A 22,046-nucleotide genomic window follows, 5' to 3' on the forward strand; every position below is an offset into this window, starting at 1 on the left:
GTTGCCAAAGCACTTGAAGTATGTGTTCTTGGGCGAGCAAGACACATTGCCCGTTGTTGTAGCATCATCACTCACGGCACAAGAAGAGGAGAAATTGGTGAGGGTTCTCAAAGAGCACAAGACGGCCATTGGGTGGACTTTGGTCGATATCAAGGGCATAAGCCCTACCACATGCATGCACCGAATTCTCATGGAAGAAGGAGCCAAACCATCATGGGAAGCCCAACGTCGACTCAACCCACCAATGATGGAAGTTGTGAAGAAGGAAATCATCAAATTACTTGATTGTGGCGTCATCTATCCTATCTCGGATAGTTGTTGGGTTTCACCGGTCCAAGTAGTTCCCAAGAAGTCCGGAGTCACGGTGGTGAAGAATGAAGAGAATGAACTTGTGCCCACACGCATTCAAACCGGTTGGAGAGTGTGCATTAACTATAGGAAGCTAAATGCCGCAACAAGGAAAGATCACTTTCCTTTGCCATTCATTGATCAAATGCTTGAAAGGTTAGCCGGTCATTCCTTTTATTGCTTTCTTGATGTTTATTCGGGTTATAATCAAATTGTCATAGCGCCGGATGATCAAGAAAAGACCACCTTTACTTGTCCATTTGGTACTTTTGCATATCGTCGTATGCCATTTGGTTTATGCAATGCACACGCCACCTTCCAATGTTGCATGGTAAGTATATTCTCGGATTATGTTGAGAAAATAATTGAGGTGTTTATGGATGATTTTAGTGTGTTTGGGGACTCATTTGATGATTGTTTGCATAATCTCACTTTAATCTTGAAAAGATGCATGGAAACTAACCTTGTTTTGAATTGGGAAAAATGTCATTTTATGGTGAAACAAGGCATAGTTTTGGGTCATATCATCTCTGAAAAAGGAATTGAAGTTGATAAGTCTAAAATAGATTTGTACGTTACTTACCCTCTCCTACTTTTGTTAGAGAGGTTCGTTCTTTTCTTGGCCATGCAGGATTTTATAGGCGATTTATCAAGGATTTTTCCAAGATTGCACAACCCCTATGCCGTCTCCTACAAAAAGAAGTGGCTTTTGAGTTCAACGAGGAGTGTGAGAAGGCATTCAAGCATCTCAAGGACATGCTTACCACGGCACCAATTATCCTACCACCAGATTGGACGTTGCCTTTTGAGCTAATGTGTGATGCATCCGATTATGCAATAGGGGCTGTTTTGGGCCAAAGGAAGAACAAGTAACCACATGTCATATATTATGCTTCCCGGACCTTAAATGATGCTCAATTAAACTACTCTACCACTGAAAAAGAACTTCTTGCCGTTGTATTTGCTTTAGATAAGTTTCATTCATATTTACTTGGCACTAAAGTGATTGTATATTCTGACCATGCAGCTTTAAGGTACTTATTCACCAAAAAGGAGGCCAAACCAAGGCTCATTCGATGGATGCTTCTTCTCCAAGAGTTTGACATTGAAATTCGAGACAAGAAAAGGAGTGAGAACGTGGTTGCTGATCATCCAAGTCGTTTGGTGTGCAATGAGGACTCCTTACCCATCCAAGAGACATTCCCTGATGAGCAATTGTTGTCCATTAATGTAAGTGAACCTTAGTATGCCGATTTGGTGAACTTTTTGGTGTCAAAAAGTGTTCCAAGCACCATAGCTAAGCACCAACGTGATAAACTTAAAAAGGAGGCATGGTTTTATGTATAGGATGACCCATATTTGTGGAAATTTTGTGCAGATTAGATTGTTCGTCGTTGTGTGCATGATTGTGAATTTAATTCAATTCTAACCTTTTGTCGCACTTATGCATGTGGTGGACATTTTGGCACACAACGTACTGCCCTTAAGGTGTTAGAATGTGGTTTTTATTGGCCTACAGTCTTTAAAGATGCTAGAACTTTTTGTTTAACTTGTGACCGTTGTCAAAGAATGGGAAATATAGGTGCAAGGGACCAAATGCCGCAAACACCCATCTTTAATGTTGGAATTTTTGATGTTTGGGGCATTGATTTCATGGGCCCTTTCCCTTCTTCGTTTGGTTTCATTTACATTTTGCTTGTGGTTGATTATGTCTCAAAATGGGTGGAAGCCAAGGCCATTCTAGAGTTGTTGCAGATTTTATCAAAACTAACATCTTTGCTAGATTTAGGATGCCTAGAGTGCTTATTAGTGATGGAGGGTCTCACTTTTGCAATCGTACCATCGAGGCATTGCTCAAGAAGTATCAAGTCACACATAAGGTTTCCACACCTTATCATCCTCAAACCAATGGCCAAGCCGAGGTGTCTAATAGAGAAATCAAGCAAATCTTGGAAAAGACCGTTGGGCCAACAAGAAAAGATTGGAGCTTGCGTTTGGGGGATGCATTGTGGGCTTATCGAACGGCCTACAAAACACCCATAGAGATGTCACCATTTCGGCTAGTCTATGGCAAGCCATGCCATCTCCCTGTGGAGTTAGAACATAAGGCTCATTGGGCAATCAAGACATTCAACATGGACATAGATGCGGTTGGAATGCATAAGAAGTTGCAATTAATGAACTTGAAGAGATTAGGCTCGAAGCGTATGAGAATGCTTGCATTTACAAGGAAAAGACCAAGGCTTTCCATGACAAGATGATCCGAAGCAAAACATTCTCCATAGGGCAAAAAGTTTTACTTTTTAATTCTCGCCTTCGTTTATTTCCCGGTAAGTTACGTTCTAAGTGGATTGGGCCCTTTGTTGTTACTAATATTTTTCCATATGGCGCAGTTCAAATCCAAAGCTTGAGGAATGACCAAGAATTCAAGGTGAATGGGCATCGTTTGAAGCCCTATTATGCAAATGTTGAAGGGAAGGTTGTGGAGGACATCACTCTCCATGCCGTGGGCTCCACTTGAGGCTAAGAAGAATGTTCGTCCGGCTGCACAACGTTAAAGCAAGCGCTTCTTGGTAGGCAACCCATGCATTCAACTAGAGAGGATTTGGGCAATTCAACAATTCATTCCACACAATCAGATTTGCGTTCCTAACTCTCTATCTCTTTATTGTTTTTAATTCGGCTTGTTAGTTAGTTTATGTTGTTTGTTTGAATGTGAGTCTTTGTTTGAAACATTGAGGACAATGTTTGATTTAAGTGTGGGGGGGTAAACAAGTTGTTTTTGTATGATTTTCGTGGGATTTTATCACCTATCAGTTCTAATGTTGTTTCTCACTGTTTTTATGAGTTTTTAGTGTGTTTTGAAGTGTTTTTATGTGTTTGGATCAGAAAATCCGAAAATTTACAAAAAGATTGCAAAATAGTTTTGAAAAACCCAAAAAGAGTTGTTTTAAAGTTGTTTTTATGTGTTTGTTTGTGTCCTAGGGTACCTTCCAACACAATGATGAGGATTTGGTTTTAAATTGCATGACTATTAAAGAATGTTGTAAACATGGATGGAAGTTTGATTTATGCTTTGGTTTATGCTTGGTGATGGTTATAGCTTATGAATTCACATGTAATCCCAAAAAGAAAATCAGTTTTTGTAACATGCTTAAAGGAAGGAACTCAAACTGACGCTACATCCTTGAGAGACTTGAGCCTCTAACGTTCTTTGGAGAGTATAATCTGTGATTTCTTGTTTTCTAAAGTCGTTGCATGATCTCATCATCCTTTGCTTGGTTGCTACTTGGAATGCATTTCATTATAGTTCCAAATACTAGAACTCATGCCCATTTCATTCAAATCATGATATTGATTGTATAACATACAATAAGATGAAGTTGTTTAGTTGAGCCAGAGCCAAAAAGCCTTATCCTTTTTCATATGTATTGTAGGATTACCCATTTTGAGCCTTTTCAAGCCTATTTTCTTTGCTAACCACACCTTCCTTACCCTTGTTCTTAAAGGATAGTGAAGCATGACTTAGAATGAACTCCTTTTGATCAATTTATTGCAGAAAATGAGTGTGGGGGAAGATAGTAGGGCACGTCAAAGAAAAAAATAAAGAAAAAATTTCATGGAAAAACAAAAAGAAAATAGAAAAGTGGTAAAAAGAAAGAAAAAGAGTTGAAAAAAGGGTCCAAAAAGAATGAACTCACAAGTGTTGGTTGTTGAAGAAAGGGTCCAAAAAGTTTGAATTTGACCCTAAATGTTGCATGAATCTTCCCTTGTGTTTAAAAGTTGATTTCTGCCATCAAAAGTGAGTTTAAATGTCAATTTCATTACTTTGCTTCCTATGGTTTTAAGAACCTTTGTTTATCCTTTACCCTTCTTTGTTAGCCAATACCCTTAGCCCCGTTACAACCCTCAACTTCTATCTTGATGTTATGTGTTCAATATGTGGAGTTTGAATTTGGTATGAGCATATGGAATCACTGGTTCTCGTTCTAAGTAGTAGCATTCCATTCATGAGATCATATACATATCATTGTCATAAATCCAGAAATGCTTTCTTTGATATAACATATGTGAGTGTTAGTCTTCATATTTAAATCAATCTTCTCACATATACCTAGTGTAGGGTGTGAAGTTAGAAAATCTGTGTGAAAATAAAGTGCATTCTAGTAAGGAATTGAGGGAATTCTCTAAGGCATGTTACTACATTCAAAACGTTATTTTAGTTGATTAAATGTGAACTAGTAAGTGGTAACTATGGCTAAGTGTTTGCTAAAGTGTAAAGAAAGCCAAAGACCGTGGGAATGATGCTCTTTAATGTGTCATGTTCATTGGAAATCCCTGAGGTACATGTTGGAAGGTTTAGAATATGTTTTGCTTTGTTTGTGGTTTCTTTTGTTTTGTTTTGCTCGAGGACTAGCAAAAGTTAAGTGTGGGGGAATTTGATAGGAGCATGTTTAGGCGACTTACTTAGCTTGTTTTCGTGCATTTATGTTGATAATTCATAGTTATTTTAGTAGTTTAAGCTATTTTCGTGTGTTTTTAGGTTCACATGGCTAAGGAAGCAAAAAGGTGCATTTGGAGCATTTTGGAGCAAAATTGGACTTGGAATGGATAGCTTATGCTTGGAGCAAAAGGAATGGACGAAATTGAAGACCTAAAGGTGTTAGGATTCCTAATCACAAGAGGATTCCTAATCAAAAGAGGAATCCTAGTCAAAGAAGGTTTCCTACTTGAAGTAGGATAGTTAAGCCAAGGTTTCCTATTTTGATTTAACCTTTCTTAATCCTTAAAGACTCCTTGTTTCAGCATCATTGAAGACTTCTATACATTCTAGGACATAAATCAGGCCTTCCTTGCAACCTAATTTTCCTTGCCGTGGCCTTCCTTAGTGGTTCCCTTCCTTGCCGTGCAAGGGAGGTCCATTGTTGCCTATTCTAAGTCATTAAACCACATTCCTATTTCACTCTAGTTAATGCGCACCTCACATACCTTTTCTATCCCAAATCCTTGCCTAATTTCAGCATTTAAATCACATTCCCTTTCTTGAAATTCAAGGCCGCAAGTTACCTTCCCTTTCCCTTTGATTTCTGACTTTGGGTTTCCTTTTCCTTAGGGATTTGGGGTCTAAAATCCTTTCCTAAACTATGTAATAAACTTTAGGGATCCTTGCTTCCAAATAAATACCAAGGTCGCATCTTTCATTCACCTTAATCACTCTTTCGTACAATCTGCCCTCACTCACACAGAAACAAGTCTTTGCCGCAGCCTTTCAACCATTCTTCCACCATTCATACACATTCATACCTTCATCCAAGCCACCATACACCATCCCCAACCTTTGCCGCACCATCCTACCATCCTAAATCCATTCACAACCCAGAAAAATCATCCACAAATCACCCTAGACTCTTGTGCCGTGACTTTGCAAGGAAGAAGAGAAGAAAGAAGAAGCCTTGGACGTTTGTGCATTCATGTTGGAGTGTTGAAGCGTTTTTAGGTGTAATCTATCTTTTGTTTTCAATGTTTAATTCTATTTTCCATTGTTCTGTTGTGAACATAAGAGGCTAAACTCGTTTTAGCTAGGGGAGACTTTGAAGCCATGATTACGTTTATAATATGAGTTGATTAAGTCCAGTTCTGATTTCATAAATTGTTAATGCAATTTACTTAACTGTTTGATGGATAACTTATTCTTGTATGTTGATTAGGGAGGCCTACCTAATTTGCATGCTTGAATTTGGTGGTAGAATATAAGGGAGTTTCACATAATCGTCACAAACTTATATTCACAAGTAGTTAAGGTTGTTTTCACAATCATGTTAAGTAAATTCCTAACATGAGTATCATGATGTCATAGTTACAAGTGCTTCGTCAATACTTATGATTTTCATTGAACATAATGATCTTTGATTGTATCTCTATTATGATGTCACGTAGGGAACTTTTGAAGAATGCTTTGGGTTGTCGTATGATGTCATCCAATCCAATAACTTAAGGAAAATCTGAGGGTTAATTAGTGATGTCACGGTTAATCTGGGATGTTGAGGTTCATGGTTTATCGGAAAAGCAACTGGAAATCAATTTATGTTTGAATGTATCATGTGTGGAGAAGTATCCCTTGGCTATCTAATCATCCATTGGTTTTTTGCAAATTCGTCCAAATCTCTTTTAAGTCTTTTAATTACTTGTTTTTCTCTTAATTTCATCCAAAACCAAATCCCCCTTTCTTACTTGTTTCAAATATGTCCAAAAGTGTGTTTTTGAGTCTTTTGAGTCAAAACCAATTGTATTTTCGTCCAAGTTAAGTCCTAGAGTCCAGATTGAGTCTTTTTTATTGTTTTGAGTTGTTTTGAGTCTTTTAAGTTTGTTTCGAGTCATACAAGTTTAGTTAAGAGTCTTTTGAGTTTGTTTACGTGTTTCGAAGCATATTTTCGTATCTTTGAGTCAGTTTTCATTAGCAATGCCTCCTAATCCCCGGCCTAGAACGATCCTTACTTATATCTATACTACAATTGTCAAAAAGAGGGTTTAATTTGTGTGCTATCTTTTATCACATCACCTTATAGCTTCAAAAATGTTAAAATCAAAAATCTCGCCATCAAATTCCATTGTTAACGTCCCCTTGAACACATCTATCTTGGTGCAGGTGATGTGAAAATTAACTTGACACACAAATTAAACCCTATTTGTGACAGTTGTAGTATATATGCAAGTAGGGATCGTTCTAAACCAGGGATTAACTAGGGATGCTAATCAACTCAAGTAAGACTCAAAAACACTAAACTAGACTCTATAGACTCAAAACTAACTTAAAACACTCAGAACAGCAACAAACAATTAAAAAGACTCAAAACTAACTCTATGGAGTTGTTTGGACGAAATTTAACTAACTTAGACTCAAAACACTAATTTGGACAGATTCATACACATTTCTAACTAATCTAACACACTTAATAAAAGGGGGAATTGATTTGGAGGAAATTAATTAAACTAATCAGATTGTAAACTAAACAGATTAGACATTAAATTAGGTGAATTGAATGGGTAAAAGACTAGTTAGAAGGTCTTTCTCCACACATGTATATATGTAACACAAATTGATTTCCAGTTATTATCCCTTTAAACCATGAATGACAATGCCCCAAATTAATTGTGAGAAGCACAAATTAACTTTCAGATTTTCCTAGTTTCATTGAATTGGATGGAATACGTATCGACAACCAAATTATTCTTATCAAGTTCCCTACATGAACCGCATAATAGAGATACAATCAAAGATCATTAAGCTTTTTGAAAACCATAAACATTGACTAGGCATTCGTAACTATGAACTGCATGATACTCTAGCCTAGAATTTACTTGACACAATCATGACTAGTGATTTTTACTACTTGTGAATATAAGTTCATAACCATTAGGTGAAATTCCCTTATATTCTAGCGTCAAATTCATGCATGAAAACTAAGTATGCACCCTTAATCAACACACAAGAACAAGTTGTCAATAAATCAGTTAAGTAAATTGCATTCACCATTCAAGAAACAAAAACTGGAGGAAATCGATTCATATAAAACATAAGTCCATGGCTTTGAATTCACCTCTAACTAAGAAAACTTAGTTACACATGTTCATAACAATTGAAAAGCAAATTAAAATAAACATGGAAATGAAACGAGGGAAGAAAGAACTCTGAAAGTCTCCAATGGATGCAGATTTCTTGCAGCACAAGGTTGTCTTTCTCCTATGGAAGCCACGGCAACTCCTTTTCCCTAGGTTTGCAGCCCAAGTTGTGTATGGTGTGTGGTGTGAATGAATGAATGAATTCAAGGATGAATGGCTGCATAGGGTGTGTAAGAGGGTGCGGCACAATTTAGATTCATCAATATATAGCACGGCAAAACCCTAGGAAATCAGAAATAGGGTTAGACTTAGGAGAAACAAAGGATTAGGGCCCCTAGGGTGCAGCACAAGGCTTGGAAATTATGTCATAGCCCAATTAATTTCTAATATGGACTTATACAATCCAAATCTAAGAGGAAAAAGGCCAATTTAAATCAGAATCCAAGAGAAAAAAAGGTTAGGGAAATTCGTCCAAAATTGGGCCTTCTAGAAACAAGGTGTTTTGTGGCTGATTTTGGCGCTTCTAGAAGAAATAAAAGGGGGAAAGGTGCGGTACCCTTTTAGGGTCAGATAAGGCTTCTAGAAATTATGTTTTTAGGTCCACTTGCAGCTAGAATTAAGGTAGAATAAGATTAGGTTAGGATAAGATAGGATAAGGTTTGGATAAGATAAGGTTGTTAGGATAAGTTTCCATATTTCTTGCTCTTTCCTTATCTTCTTTGTCTTAAACTTGTCTCATCTGATTTGTAGCATGTTCCTAGCCTCTTTTGACTCCAAATTCGTCCATCCACCTTGCTCCATATACAAGCTATCCATAATAAGCCCAAAACTGTTCTAAAAGGCTCAAAATTGCCTTTTATTGCCAACTTTGTCATTAGGACCTACAAACACACGAAAATAGCTTAAAACACTATAATAAGTAGTAATTAGCTAACTAAATGTAAGGAAACAACATAACTAAGTAGCATAAATATGCTCCTATCAAATTCCCCCACACTTAGCTTTTGCTAGTCCTCGAGCAAAACGAAACAAACAAAACACTACCTAAACCTTCCAACATTACCTCAGGGATTTCCAATGCAACATGACATAATAAAGATCACCACTCACATAGATTTTAGTTATCCCTACCCTCGAGCACATACTTAATCATAGTTACTACTCACTAGCTAGCATTTAATCAATTAAAAACATGATTTTGAATGTAGTAACATGCCTTAGCCCTCAATTCCTCACAAGATATACTCTCTATTTTCACACAAATTTTCTGACTACACTCCCTACACTAGGTATATGTGAGAAGATTGATGTAAACATGTAGACTAGCACTCACATATGTGTAATGAAAGAAGGCACCTTCTCATGAATGGAATGCCACTACTTAGACGCAAGAACCAAGGATACCATATGCTCAAACCAATTTTAAACTCCACATATTGAAACAAATAACAATCAAGATCGAAGTCTAAGGGCTGTAACGGGGCTAAGGTATTGGCTAACAAAGAAAGGTAAGGATAAACAAAAGTTCTTCAAGCAATAGTAAGCAAAGTAATGAAATAAACACTTAGAATTCACTTTTGATGCAGAAACCAACTTTAAACACCCAAGGGGGATTCACACAACACTTAGGGCCAGATTCAAACTTTTGGACCCTTTCTTCAACAACGAATACTTGTGAGTTCATTCTCACTTATTTTCAACTTTTTTTTTTTCTTTTCTTTTCTTCAACTTTTTCTTCTCTTTTTTTTTTCTTTTTCATATAAACCCTTCCCCCACACTTGTTTTTTTGCAAGTTGTAGAACAAAAGGAATTCCCTCTAAGTCATGCTTCACTATCCTTTAAGAACAAGGGTATGGGTATTCCTATTCCAGATTTTATCCCTTTAAACCATGAATGACAGTGCCCCAAATTAATTGTGAAAACCACAAATTAACTTTCAGATTTTCCTAGTTTCATTGAATTGGATGGAATACACATCGACAATCAAATTATTCTTATCAAATTCCCTACATGAACTGCATAATAGAGATAAAATCAAAGATCATTAAGCTTTTTGAAAACCCTAAGCATTGACTAGGCATTCGTAACTATGAATTGCATGATACTCTTGCCTAGAATTTACTTAATACAATCATGACTAGTGATTGTTACTACTTGTGAATATAAGTTCATAACGATTAGGTGAAAGTCCCTTATATCCTAGCATCAAATTCATGTATGAAAACTAAGTATGCATCCTTAATCAACACACAAGAACAAGTTGTCAATAAATCAATTAAGTAAATCACATTCACAATTCAAGAAACAAAATCTGGAGGAAATCAATTCATATAAAACATATGTCCATGGCTTTGAATTCACCTCTAACTAAGAAAAACTTAGTTACACATGTTCATAATAATTGAAAAGCAAATTAAAATAAACATGCAAGCGAAACGAGGGAAGAAAGAACTCCCAAAGTCTCCAATGGATGCAGATTTCTTGCGGCACAAGGGTCTCCTTCTCCTATGGAAGCCACGACACTCCTTCTTCTCCCTAGGGTTTGCGGCACAAGGGTTTATTTCTGAATGGATGGTGAATGATGTGAATGAATGAATGAATTGAAGGATGAATGATTGCCTAGGGTGTGTAAGGGGGTGCGGCACCTTAAGTTATATATATATATATAGCATGGCAAAAACCCTAGGAATCAGAATTGGGGTTAAACCTAGCAGATACAAGTGATTAGGGCCCCTAGGGTGCGGCACATTGCTTGGAATTTAAGTCTTAGCCCAATTGATTTCTGATATGGACTTATAGAATCCAAATCCAAGAGGAAAAGGACCAATTTAAATCAGAATCCCATCAGAAAAAGGTTTAGGAAATTCGTCCAAAATTGGGCCATCTAGAAACTAAGTGTTTTGTGGTTGATTTTGGGTGTTCTAGAAGGCATAAAAGGGGGAAAGCTGCGGCACCCTTTTAGGGTCAGATAAGGCTTCTAGAAATTAGGTTTTTAGGTCCACTTGCAGCTAGGATTAAGGTGGAACAAGATTAAGTTAGGATAAGATAGGATAAGGTTTGGATAAGATAAAGTTGTTAGGATAAATTTTCATATTTCTAGCTCTTTCCTTATCTTCTTTGCCTTGAACTTTCCTTTTCTGATTTGTAGCATGTTCCTAGCCTCTTTTGACTCCAAATTCGTCCATCCACCCTGCTCCATATACAAGCTATCCATAATAAGCCCAAAACTGCTCTAAAAGGCTCAAAATTGCCTTTTCTTGCCAACTTTGTCATTGGGACCTACAAACAAACGAAAATAGCTTAAAACACTATAATAAGTAGTAATTAGCTCATTAAATGCAAGGAAATAACATAACCAAGTAGCATAAATATGCTCCTATCACTAGGCTAGGTAAGGATAATGTGGTTAACAAAGAAAATAGGCTAAATAAGGCTCAAAGGGGCTAATCCTACAATACATGTACAAAGGGGTAAGGCTTTTTGGCTCTGGGCTTCAACTAAACAACTTCATCTTGTTATTTGTTATGCTAATCAATTTCATGCTTTGAATGAGACGGGTATGAGTTCTAGTATTTGGAACCATAGTGATGAAACACATTCTAAGTAGCAACCAAGCAAAGGATAATGAGATCATGCAACGACTTTAGAAAACATGAAATCAAGATTAATAACACTCCAAATAACATTTAGGCTCAAGTCTCTCAGGGTTGTGGCGTTAGTTTGAGTTTCTTCCTTCAAGCATGTTACAAAAACTGATTTTTTTCTTTTGTGATTACATGTGAATTCGTAAATGTCAACTACAACTAAACATAAACCAAAGAGCATATCAAACTTCCATCCATGTTTGTACTTTCTTTAATAGTCATGCAATTAAAAACCAAATACTCATCATTGTGTTGGAAGGTATCCTAAGACACAAACAAACACAAAAACAAAAACGACTCTAAAAACAACTCTTTTTGTGTTTTTTAAACACTCTTTTTAACGTCTTCCAGCCGGACGCGACCTCTTTTTAGGCTTCATTGGAGCCCACAGCATGGGAGGGGGTATATCCTCCACTACATGCTCCTCAAAATGCTCATAGTATGGCTCAATGAGTAGGAGGGGATAGTGATCCTCCCTGATTGTGGTGTTTTGGTACCTGCACCAAAGAAGGTAACAACCTATTAATTGAAATGGGAATTGGAATTGGGGTTGGAGGCTTACAAACATATTGTGATGGAGGCTCAAAAGTGGCATCCCTATCAACAATGTCACTATGGCTACTCTCGGCCAGATTGGGTGGTTTTAGGGCAACCACTCCAATTCCCTCTTCAATGGTGGTTCTTGATGCATCCTTCTTGATAGGTGTGGATTGTTCCTGCCCTATATCCTTATGCACATCAATGGCAAAACAAGAACAAACATCATTAGGATTCTTAATAGAGTCATAAACATGGAATTTACTTATATCACCACCAAACTCCATTGTTCATGCTCCCTTGGCCACATCAATCTTTGTTTGGGCTGTTTTCATGAATGGTCTTCCAAGTAGGAGTGGCAAGGGTGGAGAGTGAACCGAGTCTTCCATTTCAAGCACATAAAAATTAGCCGGAAAGATTAAATGATCAACCTGCACCAAAACATCTTCCAAAACCCCTTTTTGATATGCATTAGAATGATCAACTAATTGAATAATAACTCCATCATTTTTAAGCTCTCCTAAGTTCATAGATGCATAAATAGAGTAAGGCATGACATTAATTGAAGCTCCTAAGTCTAACATAGCATATTCAAACTTAGTATTGCCAATAACACAAGGAATTGTAAAACTTCCAGGATCTTTGCATTTAGGAGGCAATTTCCATTGTAACATTGTAGAAACATTCTCACTTACATGCACCACTTCCTTGTTCGAAATCCTCTTCCTTGTTGTGCAAAGCTCTTTCAAAAATTTGGCATACATAGGAACTTATTTGATTGCATCAAGGAGAGGGATATTGACTTGAACTTTCCTAAAGGTTTCCAGAATGTCTTTCTCATGCTCTTCTTTCTTTGATTGCCTAAACCTGCTAGGAAAGGGCACAGTTGGTGCAATCACATTAGAAACAATTGAATTTGGACCTACCTTACATTTGTTGGACGGCATAGGAGCTTGAAGTGGCTGCGGCAAGGTTGCTCTACCCTTGTCGTGGCTTTGCCCTTGTTCTCTTCCTCTTGCAGTAGCCTTTCATCCTCTTCTTGGCTTGATTTTGGTGGTTGTAGGGTGGTTCCAACTTCCTTGCCACTTCTTAAGGTAATTGCATTGGCGGCTTCAAAACCTCCCTTCGGATTGACAATTGTTGAACTAGGCAATTTACCTTCTTCTTTGAATTGGCCCATGAATTCCGCCATTTGCCCAATTTGTTTCTTCACTTCCCCCATCTCTATGGCTTGATTTTGTAATCCCTGAGTCAAAGAAGTTAGTATTTGAAGCATTTTATCATTGTCCAAAGACGAACCTGAATTTGGTTGGGCAGATTGTGGTGGAAGTTGTGGTGGTACGTATGGCTTTTGATAAAGCCCAGGAGGTGGTTGTCTATATCCTCCGTGTTGTTAAGGTTGTTGAGGCTTCCTCCACTTGAAGTTTAGATGATCTCTCCAACCCGGATTGTACGTATTTGAGTATAGATCGTTCCTTTGCTAATTTTGGCCTTGATAACCTATGGCATTGGTGCTTTCCCATCCTCCATTCTCTATCAATTGAGGACATTGATCATTGAGATGCCCTTGCATGGAGCACACTCCACATATGGCCGCACCTAGCACTTTGGATCCATCGACCACCTGTGACACAAGAACAGTGAGGTTAGCCAATTGAGCTTGAATTTCAGAAATTGCACTTACCTCATTCACTTGTTGTTGTTGTTGTAGGGGTTTTCTTTGTCCAACACATTCATATTGTTGTGCATTCAATGCTCGATTTGCAATTAAGACCTTGGCAACCACCGGTGTTTTGTCAACCAAAGCACCTTTCGTTGAAGCATCTAGCATTTGTCTCTCAATTGAAAGGAGTCCCTCATAGAAATAGTGAATTAAGAGTTTTTCCTTCATTTGATGTTGAGGGCATGATGCAACTAGAGTCTTGAAATGCTCATAATACGCTGGAAAAGACTCCCCTTGATTTTGTTGAATTCCGCTAATCTTCTTCCTCAATAGAATCACTCTTGAAGTTGGGAAGAATTTCTCCAAGAATGCTCTCTTCATGCTTTCCCAAGAAGTGACGGTCCCAGGTGCCAATTCATCGAGCTAATCCTTAGCCTTTTCCACAAGAGAGAATGGAAAAGCTGTCATCTTCAAAATATTCCCATCCACGTTAATGGGTGTCATGCTTGAGCATACAACTTCAAACTCCTTCAAATGCTTGTTTGGATCTTCCATGGATAACCCATGGTATTTGGGAATATGATGCAGCAAGCTTGACTTCAATTCGAATTCATCGGTCTTGCATTGAGCTGCCATAGGGTATTGAATGCAAATAGGCATGGCATTGTCCAACCCCAAGGCAGAAAGCTCCTTGATTGTTCGATTATCCGCAGCCATGGCTTGTTCTTCGTCTTCCACTTCTTCTTCTTCAGATTCGACCTCAGAGCTGGGTGGACTAGGTTCCAGATGCCTCCTATTTCTTCTCAACGTTCGTTCAAAATCGTCGTCAAACTCTATTATATTCTCACAAACAGGATGAGAACTACGAGTCATACACTTGTACCTAAAACAATGAAACAAAACAAATCAGCAATCCTCTTAGAAGGCGCGACACACAAACAAAAACAAGGAATAAGGCACAAAAAACACAAATAGAAAGAAACAAATAAACTCACAACACTCTTGACCTTAAGACACACTTTGACACGACACAAACAAAAGGGATTAGCAAGTTTGCTAATCCCCGGCAACGGCGCCAAAATTTGATGTGTAACTTAACTTGACACACAAATTAAATCCTATTTGTGACAATTGTAGTATATATGCAAGTAGGGATCGTTCTAAACTGGGGATTAACTAGGGATGCTAATCAACTCCAATAAGACTCAAAAACACGAAACTAGACTCTATAGACTCAAAACTAACTTAAAACACTCAAAACAGCTACAAACAATTAAAAAGACTCAAAACTGACTCTATGGAGTTGTTTGGACGAAATTTAACTAACTTAGACTCAAAACACTAATTTGGACAGATTCAAACACTTTTCTAACTAATCTAACACACTTAATAAAATGGGCAATTCATTTGGACGAAATTAATTAAATTAATCAGATTGTAAACTAAACATATTAGACACTAAATTAGGTGAATTGAATGGGTAAAAGACTAGTTAGAGGGTCCTTCTCCACACATGCACATATTTAACACAAATTGATTTCCAGTTATTATCCCTTTAAACCATGAATGACAATGCCCCAAATTAATTGTGAGAAGCACAAATTAACTTTCAGATTTTCCTAGTTTCATTGAATTGGATGGAATACGCATTGACAACCAAATTATTCTTATCAAGTTCCCTACATGAACCGCATAATAGAGATACAATCAAAGATCATTAAGTTTTTTGAAAACCATAAACATTGACTAGGCATTCGTAACTATGAACTGCATGATACTCTTGCCTAGAATTTACTTGACACAATCATTACTAGTGATTTTTACTACTTGTGAATATAAGTTCTTAACGATTAGGTGAAATTCCCTTATATTCTAGCATCAAATTCATGCATGAAAACTAAGTATGCACCCTTAATCAACACACAAGAACAGGTTCTCAATAAATCAGTTAAGTAAATTGCATTCACCATTCAAGAAACAAAAACTGGAGGAAATCAATTCATATAAAACATAAGTCCATGGCTTTGAATTCACCTCTAACTAAGAAAAACTTAGTTACACATGTTCATAACAATTGAAAAGCAAATTAAAATAAACATGGAAACGAAACGAGGGAAGAAAGAACTCTGAAAGTCTCCAATGGATGCAGATTTCTTGCGGCACAAGGTTGTCTTTCTCCCATGGAAGCCACGGCAACTCCTTCTTCTCCCTAGGTTTGCGACACAAGTTGTGTATGGTGTGTGGTGTGAATGAATGAATGAATTCAAGGATGAATGGCTGCATAGGGTGTGTAAGGGGGTGCGGCACAATTTAGATTCATCAACATATAGCACGGAAAAACCCTAGGAAATCAGAAATAGGGTTAGACTTAGCAGAAACAAAGGATTAGGGCCCCTAGGGTGCGGCACAAGGCTTGGAAATTAAGTCATAGCCCAATTAATTTCTGATATGGACTTATACAATCCAAATCCAAGAGGAAAAGGGCCAATCTAAATCAGAATCCAAGAGGAAAAAGGTAGGGAAATTCGTCCAAAATTGGGCCTTTTTGAAACAAGGTGTTTTGTGGCTGATTTTGGCTTTTCTAGAAGAAATAAAAGGGAGGGTGCGGCACCCTTTTAGGGTCAGATAAGGCTTCTAGAAATTATGTTTTTAGATCCACTTTCAGCTATAATGAAGGTGGAACAAGATTAGGTTAGGATAAGATAGGATAAGGTTTGGATAAGATAAGGTTGTTAGGATAAGTTTCCATATTTCTTGCTCTTTCCTCATCTTCTTTGTCTTAAACTTGTCTCATCTGATTTGTAGCATGTTCCTAGCCTCTTTTGACTCTAAATTTGTCCATCCACCTTGCTCCATATACAAGCTATCCATAATATGCCCAAAACTGCTCTAAAATGCTCAAAATTGCCTTTTCTTGCCAACTTTGTCATTAGGACCTACAAACACACGAAAATAGCTTAAAACACTATAATAAGTAGTAATTAGCTAACTAAATGTAAGGAAACAACATAACTAAGTAGCATAAATATGCTCCTATTAGCAGGCTGTTTTCAAGAAAATTCTCCCAAGTAAGATCGGCAATGGTGTAGAATAGGCCGAATCTTACATGTCAAGCACATAAAAATCTACTGAAAATGTCAAGTGGTTAACCTGCACCAAAACTCCTTTCAGATATGCATTAGAACGATCAACTAATTGAATAATAACACCATCGTTTTTAAGCTCTCCTAGGTTCATAGATAATTCAATAATCACACCATCATTTTTCAATTCTCCTGGGTTCATGGATGCATAAATAGAGTATGGCATGACATTAATGGAAGCAGCTAAATCTAGCATAGCATGTTCAAACTTAGTATTGCCAATAACACGAGGGATTGTGAAACTACCTGGATCTTTGCATTTAGGAGGCAGTTTCTGATGAGTATGGTCACATGGCAATATTACATATATTTGCCATGTTAGAAAATCAGTTGGATTTGGTTGTAAGGACAGTTGGATATAGTTGTAAGATTTGGTTAATTGGATAAGATTTGATAAGATTTAGTGAGATGTGTTGAGGGGTAGCTTAGTCATTAAGAAAGTAGTGGTAGTCCTTTATATTGGATTCTCTTGTAATAACTCTTCAATTAATAAAAAATACAAGAGTCGTGAAGTATTTTTCCTCTCTGAGTTTTCTGAGATTTTTCCCTTGATTCTTCGACCTTCTTTCATTCTCTAAGATTCTTGATCAATGTCAAACTCTGTATTTCTAGTTAATATGGTATCTAGAGCTGTCGGTCCTTCTGTGGTTCGTAGTTTCTTGGGGCGGTTTCTCTGAGAGTTTGATCAGGGTTCTTAGTGTTTCTTGGTTCTTTGTGCATCGGGTTTTTGGATTTCTGGAGTTCTGTTAGTGGAACTTTGATTCTTTGTTTTGTGGCTTATGATATCAGTTGAGGCACGAAGCTAATTCAAGATTGTGTAGTAGGCACGAAGCCATCTAGGTAATTTTCCATTTGGGTAATTTGTCATATCATGATTGTGTAGTGGGCACGAAGCCAATTCAAGATTTTGTAGCAGGCACGAAGCCATCTGGGTAATTTTCTTGCAAGAATTGTTGTTTAGTAGGCAATTTAGTTGATAATTGTTGAATTGGTATTTTGTTTCTTTCAAGAGGTAGTTGTTTGTTTCCTGATTAGTGATAGTCATTGCATCTTCTGGAGTTAAAATTGAGGGTTTGCTTGGAATGTTGACAATCAAGTTAACTGAAAAGAATTTCTCAAAATGGGTTTTTCAGTTTAAGTCGGTGTTGAAATGATATAAGCTTTTTGATCATTTCGATGGAACTGCAGTGTGTCCTCCTAAATTTGTGATTGATATACTTCTGGGGTTACTAATGTTCTCACAGAAGCTTTTCTTGAATGGGAATCCATTGATTTAGCTCTTTTGAGTTTATTGATTGCTACTTTATCTGATGAGTCTATTGAACATGTTTTGGGATGTAAGACTGCACATGATGCATGGTCTAATCTTCAAGATAGATATGCTTCAATCTCAAAGGCTAGGGTGAATACGTTAAAGACAGAATTTCAAACAATTCAGAAGGGTGGTGATTCAATTGATCAATATTTGTCCAAAATGAGACACATTAAAAAACAATTGGTTGCAGCTGGTGAATTTGTTTCAGACAATGATTTTGTGGTGGCTGCTTTATCTGGTTTACCAAGGGAGTATTCTACTATACGAATTGTAATTCTTACTCGAGATTCTTCTATTTCTCTAAGAGAATTCAGAGAGCAATTACTGTGTGCAGAGAGAGAGGCTGATTCTATGGTTAACACTTTGACTCATAATTTTTCTGGGTTGTATATGCAAGGATCTTTTTCTCAGTCAGGTGATTCTCAGGGTTCCTCTAGTAACTCTGATCATTTTCCTTTCACTACTGGTGGTACTATTACTTGAGTACCAAACAATGCTCCACCTGTGAGTATGCCATTTATATCTCAGGGTTCTGCTGCAATGCACATTCAGCCACCAGGTCCTATTTTTCCACATGTTCCTTATTCTATTGATGGTTCTGTGTTTCCTCAAGTTCCATATTCTCCTACTTCATACATTCTGCCTCAATCTTTGCCTCCTATATATCCTGATTTTACCAATGTCTATGGTTTTATTGGCAATGGTAATCCTCCTAGGCCATTTCCTAATTCCAATAATGGTTCACGATCTTTCTCTGGTTCTAAGCCTAATGGGGGCCATAGAGGTTCAAATTTTGGAAATGGAAGCGGACAATTTTCTGGTCCTAAACAAAGTGGAGGTACTTGGCAGTCTTGGTCAAGGAATACTGAAACCAGATCTCATATTATCCTAGAGTGTCAAATCTGTTCTAAACGTGGTCACACAGCTCCTAATTGTTGGAAGCGACCTACTAGTCCTAGTTTTATAGGACAAGTTGTGGAATGTCAAATATGTGGCAAGCGTGGTCATAGTGCTTTGGATTGTCATCATTGCAATAACTTTGCCTATCAAGGCATATCTCCTGCTCCTTCCTTGACAGCTATGCAAGCTCATGCTCCTTCTAATCTTCTACCTCAAGATTCCTAGATAGTGGACACTGGTGCTTCGCACCATATGACTACTGATTTGAACTCCCTGCAATAAGTCACATCTTATGTAGGCACTGATAAGATTACCATTGAAAATGGTGAAGGTTTGCAAATCAAAAATATTGGTTCTGCACGTTTACATACTTTACCTCAATCTTTAATCCTCAGAACAGTTTTACATGTTCCTACTATTGCAGTTTGTCTACTGTCAGTTAAACAATTATGCAAGGATAATTTTTTTTGGTTTATATGTGATGATAATGAGTTCTTTGTGCAGGACAAGGTAACCAAGGCTGTTCTATATCACGGAAGGACCAATGAGGGTGAGTTGTTTTGGATTCCAGTGAAGTTGTTATCAGAGTCTCCATCTCAGAAGTTAGTGGCTCTTCTTGGACAGAAAATAAAGTCTGAAGTATGGCATCAACGGTGTGGTCATCCCAGCAATGAAGTGTTATCTGTAATGTTGAAACAATCTAATATAGTTAGTTTTCCTGATACTCATCAACATTTGTGTTCTTTTTGTATGTCTGGCAAGATGTCTAGGTTGCCATTTCATGATAGAAACGAGTCTTGTAACTTTTCATTTCAAAAGGTGCATACTGATCTTTGGGGTCCTTCACCTACTACGTCTATAGAAGGTTACAAATACTATGTTAGTTTTATTGATGAGTTTACCAGATTTGTATGGATATTTCCTTTAATCAATAAATCAGAAGTGTTTGATGTCTTTCAGAAATTCTACAATTTTGTCTTCACTCGGTTTAATATTGGAATTAAGTGTTTGCAAATTGATGGTGGTGGTGAGTAGATAAGTAGAAGATTTGATGATTTTCTGAAACACAAAGGCATTGTACATATGATTTCGTGTCCATACACTCCTCAACAAAATGGACTTGCTGAGAGAAAAGATCGACATATTGTGGAAACTGCTATTACCTTGATGACGACTGCTCAGTTACCTCAGGATCTTTGGTATTATGCCTGTACACATTCTGTTTTTTTTATTAATAGAATGCCTTGCAAGGTTTTAGGCATGCAATCCCCATATCAAAAGCCTATATGGTGTTTCTCCTCAATTGCAAGGTCTTAAAGTTTTTGGTACTGCTGTTTATCCATATATTAGACCTTACACTATCATAAATTGCAACCAAGGGCTTCTTTATGTGTCTTTATGGGATATGCATTAGGTTATAAAGGAGTAATTTGTTTCCATCCAAAGTCTAGGAAATTTATCATTTTTCGGCATGTGATTCATGATGAAGATTTGTTTCCATATAAGTCTCTGCATACATTCCAGAATACATCTCAGGGGATTAGTTCTCAAGATTCCACATATGTATCTTCTCCAATACATTCAGCTATCATTTTGCCACAGTCAGTTTCAATGCCCAATGATGTTTCATCTTTGGAATTTGTTGCGGGTCAAGATAGTATCGATTTGTCTGGCTCTACTACTATGAATACTTCTCCGCAATCTTCTGGCACACTTAGTCATTCTTCTACTGTACCTGAATCTGAAACAACTCCCTCATCTTCCTCAACAGCTTTGATGTTACCTGTCTTTGATCCTGCACAACTGGAGGTAATTCTTTCATTTCCTTCATCTTCTAATTGTGGTACTACACATCACATTGTTTCCTCTCCTCCAAGAATGCAAACAAGGTTACAAACTGGTGCAATTTCAAGGAAGACCTATGCTAATTACATAGCATCATTACTAGAATTACAATCATTGCAGCTTGATTTCCAGGATTCTTGTTCTAGTGGTTTTTCATTTATGGCTAGTGTTAATGATATCTCTGAGCCTAAATCTTTTAGGAGTGCTGCAACTAATGTTAATTGGCAAAATGCCATGCAAGAAGAATTTGATGCAATAAAAAGTCAAGGGACTTGGGTTTTGGTTCCTCCACCAACACATAGATTAATCATTGGTAGTAAGTGGGTCTATAAACTTAAAAAGAATCATGATGGTACAATATCCAGATATACAGCACGGTTAGTGGCTCAAGGTTATACTCAAGAGTTCTGTTTGGATTATTTTGAAACCTTTAGTCCTGTTGGTAGGCATACTACAATTCGGTTGATAATTTCCATTGCTGCTCAAAACAAATGGGAATTAAGGCAACTTGACATTAAAAATGCATTCTTACATGGAGATTTAGAAGAAGAGGTTTACATGAAGCAACCTCCAGGTTTTGTGGATTCTACACATCCTGATTTTGTGTGCAAATTGGTTAAGTCTTTGTATGGTTTGAAACAAGCACCTAGGGCCTGGAATGCTAAGTTTACAAGATATCTTCCAGCTATGGGATTTACAGTGTCTCAATCTGATAACAGTTTGTTTGTCAAACATGATGGCACTGATGTTATTGCCTTATTATTATATGTTGATGACATTATCTTGACAGGATTTAATGCCACCAAAATTCAGGCTATTATTCAAGAATTGGGAGATGTCTTTGATCTCAAAGACATGGGCATATTGTCTTATTTTCTCAGGTTGCAGATTCAGTACAACGATAATGGTGATATTTTCTTGAATCAATCTAAGTATGCCAAAGATTTGATCCACAAAGCTGGTATGGACAGTTGCAAGCCTGCATCCACACCATGTAAGCCATACACTCAGCTCTTAGCATCTAACGGTAC

General features: G+C 37.3%; 1 protein-coding gene across 1 annotated transcript in view; it reads left to right on the top strand.

Moving 5' to 3' along the window:
• LOC148697020 (uncharacterized) overlaps window positions 1-18,753 on the top strand; it is a 68,112-nt gene extending 49,359 nt beyond the window's left edge. The window contains exon 4 of the mRNA XM_088693429.1: window positions 18,298-18,753. Coding sequence (XP_088549555.1) covers window positions 18,298-18,753 — 456 coding nt within the window. The remainder of the gene's footprint in view (window positions 1-18,297) is intronic.
• Window positions 18,754-22,046: the final 3,293 nt, after the last annotated feature.

This window comes from Pyrus communis, chromosome 5, assembly GCF_041283825.1.
Source record: "Pyrus communis isolate YQ-2024b chromosome 5, ASM4128382v1, whole genome shotgun sequence".
Taxonomy (NCBI): Eukaryota; Viridiplantae; Streptophyta; class Magnoliopsida; order Rosales; family Rosaceae; genus Pyrus; species Pyrus communis.